This window comes from Sprattus sprattus (genome assembly GCF_963457725.1).
Source record: "Sprattus sprattus genome assembly, chromosome: 3".
NCBI classification, from domain to species: Eukaryota; Metazoa; Chordata; class Actinopteri; order Clupeiformes; family Clupeidae; genus Sprattus; species Sprattus sprattus.
In genome coordinates this window covers 21,436,723-21,441,770 of record NC_137922.1, presented here as the reverse complement: position 1 = coordinate 21,441,770, position 5,048 = coordinate 21,436,723, and the positions used below count along the sequence as shown (strand labels likewise).

The 5,048-nt window shown below is 45.4% G+C and overlaps 1 protein-coding gene across 1 annotated transcript in view; it reads left to right on the top strand.

Annotated features, from left to right (window-relative positions):
* The window catches only part of scn1lab (sodium channel, voltage-gated, type I like, alpha b), a gene marked incomplete at both ends in the record, with an annotated part of 36,635 nt that extends 31,587 nt beyond the window's left edge, over positions 1-5,048 (top strand). The window contains 7 exons of the mRNA XM_080834251.1: positions 1-42; positions 1,239-1,514; positions 2,051-2,104; positions 2,365-2,502; positions 2,706-2,810; positions 3,186-3,456; positions 3,823-5,048. The exon at positions 1-42 is cut by the window's left edge and continues 81 nt beyond it. Coding sequence (XP_080690377.1) covers positions 1-42; positions 1,239-1,514; positions 2,051-2,104; positions 2,365-2,502; positions 2,706-2,810; positions 3,186-3,456; positions 3,823-5,048 — 2,112 coding nt within the window. The remainder of the gene's footprint in view (positions 43-1,238; positions 1,515-2,050; positions 2,105-2,364; positions 2,503-2,705; positions 2,811-3,185; positions 3,457-3,822) is intronic.

Below are 5,048 nucleotides of genomic sequence, written 5' to 3'. Positions count from 1 at the left end.
TTAAGACCCCTGAGAGCTTTGTCACGCTTCGAGGGCATGAGAGTAAGACACACACACACACACACACACACACACACACACACACACACACACACACACACAAATACACACACACAAATACACACACACACACACACACACACACACACACACACACACACACACACATACGCACACACACACAGACACGTGCAACAATGCACCCATGCATACACATATACCCAAACATACATAGACACACACACTCAGACCCTGCACTCCTTATACTCTCTTTGTTTATTGTATTTAACTTGGCTTTACAGAAAATCCTAATTCATGTCATAATACCTCCTTTAATATTACAGTTGTTTGTTGTGACACTTCTTTGCTGTTATATTCATGTTGAAGCTGCATGCAGATTGTAGTATTATTAACTGTGTGTGATGCTGTTTGTACTGCAGCGGGTGACATGGTGGTTGTTGGCTGGTGGCATGGGCTGTTTGTGAATCTTCTCTCTCTGGTGCTCTCTTGCATTTAAATGTTGTGAGTTGTGTTGCCCTATGACGTGTAATTTCTTTCTTTGTGTCTCTATGTGTCTTGTTTTCATTTACAGTAAACAAATGTTGTGACGTCATCGTGCCTCTACAAGGTTTTGATTTTTGTTCTGTTGTTGATATTTTGATTAAAAGTGTGTGTGAACGTACGCTTGTGTGTTAGCAGCGTAGCCTCTTTTGTAGTTGATGTATGTCTTCATTTTGTATGATTAAATGAGTTTGCCACTGTTAGGTAGCAGGTCGTCCATACCACTCAGGCTAATTGTATTATTTCCAGTGCTTTAAATCATAAGTGAAAAATTACTCTGTCAGACTGAAGTAACAATCTTTCTCTGTATTTCTTTTTCCAACTCAGAGAATAAAATATCTCATTCTTTTTCACAGACACAATAACAGAATAGCTAGACTAGAGTAGACAGATGGGTGTGTGTTGACAGTGGTTAGCATCTATATGTGTCATGCCTATTACGTAGTATGTGACCTCTGTGTGTGTGTATGTGTGCATCTGTATGTGTATGCGTGTATGTGTGTGTGCATCTGTGTGTGTGTGTGTGTGTGTGTATGTGCGTGTGTGTGTGTTTGTGTGCATCTGTGTGTGCATCTGTGTGTGTGTGTGTGTGTGTGTGTGTGTGTGTGTGTGTGTGTGTGTGTGTGTGTGTATGTGTATGTGTGTGTATGTGTGTGTATATGTCCTCACTCCTACAGGTGGTTGTAAACGCTCTGCTGGGGGCCATCCCCTCCATCATGAACGTGCTGCTGGTGTGCCTCATCTTCTGGCTGATCTTCAGCATCATGGGTGTCAACCTGTTTGCGGGGAAGTACTACCACTGCGTGAACAGCACCACGGGTGAGCTGCTGCCCGTCTCGCTGGTCAACAACAAGAGCGAGTGCCTGGCTATGGCTAACGACAGCACGCGCTGGAAGAACGTCAAGATCAACTTCGACAACGTGGGGGCCGGCTACCTAGCGCTGCTCCAAGTGGTGAGTAAGGGTGGGGACAGTGTGTGTGTGTGTGTGTGTGTGTGTGTGTGTGTGTGTGTGTGTGTGTGTGTGTGTGTGTGTGTGTGTGTGTGTGTGTGTGTGTGTGTGTGTGCGCGTGCGTGAGGTCTTTAACAGTGCATGTTTTGGGTGTTTGCGCATATGATAGACATAAATCCGCAATAACTGCCGCTTGGAATTGGTGAATGAGAGAAATATCATGCGACTGTTAATGGTTTATCTAATTGATAACTTAAAGTAACCTTGCTATTCTGTTTGTATAGCCAGTTCTATTTTTAGAGAGGAGAATCACAGCTATTTGTCTATTCTGCTGAGCTAGTACCTCGGTTTCACTTTATTAGGAACCAGAGACAGACCACAAACTTCTGCCATCAGTAAATGAGATAAATGCGTATTGTACAGTGTTCCATAACCATGTTAGTGGCTGACCTCCTTCTCTTTCTCTCTCTCTCTCTCTCTCTCGCTCTTTCTCTCGCTCTCTCTCTCTCTCTCGCTCTTTCTCTCTCTCTCTCTCTAAGGCTACATTTAAAGGATGGATGGATATCATGTATGCAGCTGTGGACTCACGCAATGTAAGTCCCTGTCCCAAATTACCCAAATATTGTATTACTTCATTATATTGACAGAAAGTGCTTATTGTTATTATTATTATTGTTGTTGTTGTTGTTTTTGTTGTTGTGGTAATTATTATTATTATCAGTAGTAGTAGTAGCAGTAATAGTAGTAGTCATTATTTTTTGCAAGTAGCGTTGGTAGTTTTAGTAAGTTGTTAGAGATACATTAAAGTGATTTTGGGAGCTACTCAGTAAGTGAATGAATGTGGTGTTCTTAGCTGGAGCAGCAGCCCGAGTACGAGGTCAACCTGTACATGTACCTGTACTTCGTCATCTTCATCATCTTCGGCTCCTTCTTCACCCTCAACCTCTTCATCGGTGTCATCATTGACAACTTCAACCAGCAGAAGAAAAAGATAAGAGCCTCCCCTCTGCTCCCTTCAATAATAGAAATAAAATAGAAGCTCTGTATATTTATACATGTATATTATTAATACAATTGTATAAGTAAGAACAATTACTTGACTTTGTTTTGAGAGATGTTTATGGTGTTCAAACAGGGAAACTCCATTCAGGATTTAGTTTGAGATTGTAACCAGTTTTGGGTTGGTCCTTTTACTTTGGAGGTCAGGACATCTTCATGACAGAAGAACAGAAGAAGTATTACAACGCCATGAAAAAGCTTGGCTCCAAGAAACCACAGAAACCTATTCCAAGGCCAACGGTACTAGAATACTATCAGTGTTCGTAGTGTACATTACACATTGAACTGCAATAATCTGTGGCTCACAAGAACAAATTATATTTACATTTACATTGAGTGCAGCCATTGTGTCAGTTCTGTGCTTTGGGTTTATGAAGATGCTGTTGACACCAGATTTGCTGTTACCCCATAATGTGCCCAACATAGAACTTTAGAACACATCTGAGCACATAGAACACATCTGGCTCTGGCCAGGCACTGATCTACTGGTCAGATATTCAGACATTCACTTACTTCAGATAATATTATTACTGGTCACCTCTTTGATGATGAGTAGCAATGGCTGCTGGTGATTACTGATCTGTTCCTGCCTCCTTGTCTCTTTCAATTCCTCAGAACAAGTTCCAGGGCTGTGTGTTTGACTTCGTCACCAGGCAGGCCTTCGACATCGTCATCATGATTCTGATCTGCCTGAACATGGTGACCATGATGGTAGAGACAGACGACCAGACTGAGGACATGGCCAACATCCTTTACTGGATTAACCTGGTCTTCATCGTGCTCTTCACTGGCGAGAGCAGCCTGAAGATGATCTCGCTGAGACATTACTACTTTTCTTTGGGATGGAACATTTTCGACTTTGTGGTGGTCATCTTATCCATTGTTGGTAAGATCCTCGACCTTCACTCTTAAGAGCTTGCTTTTGTCACTCCATTGCATGCGTGGCTTTTACATCTGCAATTCATAGAATGAGTAGACCAGTCTAGGATCAGAACGAGAATGAATGAATGAAGGAATGAATTAACTAACTAACATTTCCGACAACAATTAACACCTGACAAACCAGGGCCTGTTTATTCCAGAATCTAGCCAAAAATCTATCATGATACACTTTGATCTCATAGGAAGTAGGAGGAAGTGATGTAATTAAATGTTTTTTAAGTAATTTATTTTAAGCATGTTCTTCTTAAACAGGACTTGAGTGTTTGTTTTATACATTGTCATTTATAATACGTTCTTTTGCATGTCACAGGTATGTTCCTCTCTGACGTAATTGAGAAGTACTTTGTGTCGCCGACGCTGTTCCGAGTCATCCGCCTTGCCCGGATTGGCCGAATCCTGCGCCTCATCAAAGGTGCTAAGGGAATCCGCACGCTCCTCTTCGCTCTCATGATGTCACTTCCTGCCCTCTTCAACATCGGCCTCCTCCTCTTCCTGGTTATGTTCATCTATGCCATTTTTGGCATGTCGAACTTCGCCTATGTGAAGCGCGAGTCGGGGATCGATGACTTGTTCAACTTCGAGACCTTCGGCAACTCCATGCTCTGCCTGTTCCAGATTACCACATCGGCCGGGTGGGATGGACTCCTTGCACCCATCCTTAACAACAAGGAGCCAGACTGTGATAGTCGCTTGGAGCACCCAGGCAGCTCGGTGCGGGGCAACTGCGGCAACGCTTCTGTGGGCATCATCTTCTTTGTGTCATACATCATCATTTGTTTCCTGATCGTTGTGAACATGTACATCGCCGTCATCCTGGAGAACTTCAGCGTGGCCACGGAAGAGAGCGGCGAGCCGCTGAGCGAGGACGACTTTGAGATGTTCTACGAGGTGTGGGAGCGCTTCGACCCAGACGCCACGCAGTTTGTGGAGTACCAGAAACTATCCGAATTCGCCGACTCGCTGGACCCGCCGCTGCGCATCGCAAAGCCCAACAGGCTCCAGCTGATCGCCATGGACCTGCCCATGGTGAGCGGCGACCGCATTCACTGCCTGGACATCCTTTTCGCCTTCACCCTGCGCGTGCTGGGCGAGGAGGGCGAGATGGACGCGCTGAGGGGACAGATGGAGGAGCGATTCATGGCCTCCAACCCTTCCAAGGTGTCTTACGAGCCGATCACAACCACCCTGCGCCGCAAGCAGGAGGAGATGTCCGCCATGGTCATCCAGCGTGCCTTCCGATGCTACCGCATGCGCCAGACGGTCAAGCGCGCCTCCCACATGTACCGGCAGTCCCTGCTGCAGGACGGGGGATCTCTTATCAGCCGGGGCGGAGAGAAGGTTCTGGACAAGGAGGTGCTGGTGATCATCAAGTTCACTGAGAACTCTGCCTCGGACAAAACAGACATGACCCCCTCGTCGGCATCGCCGCCCTCCTACAACAGCGTGGCCAAGTCGGACAAGGACAAGGACAAGTACGAGAAGGACTGGCGGGAGAAAGAGGACAATGCGAAAGATGCACGTGAGAGGAAGAAGTGA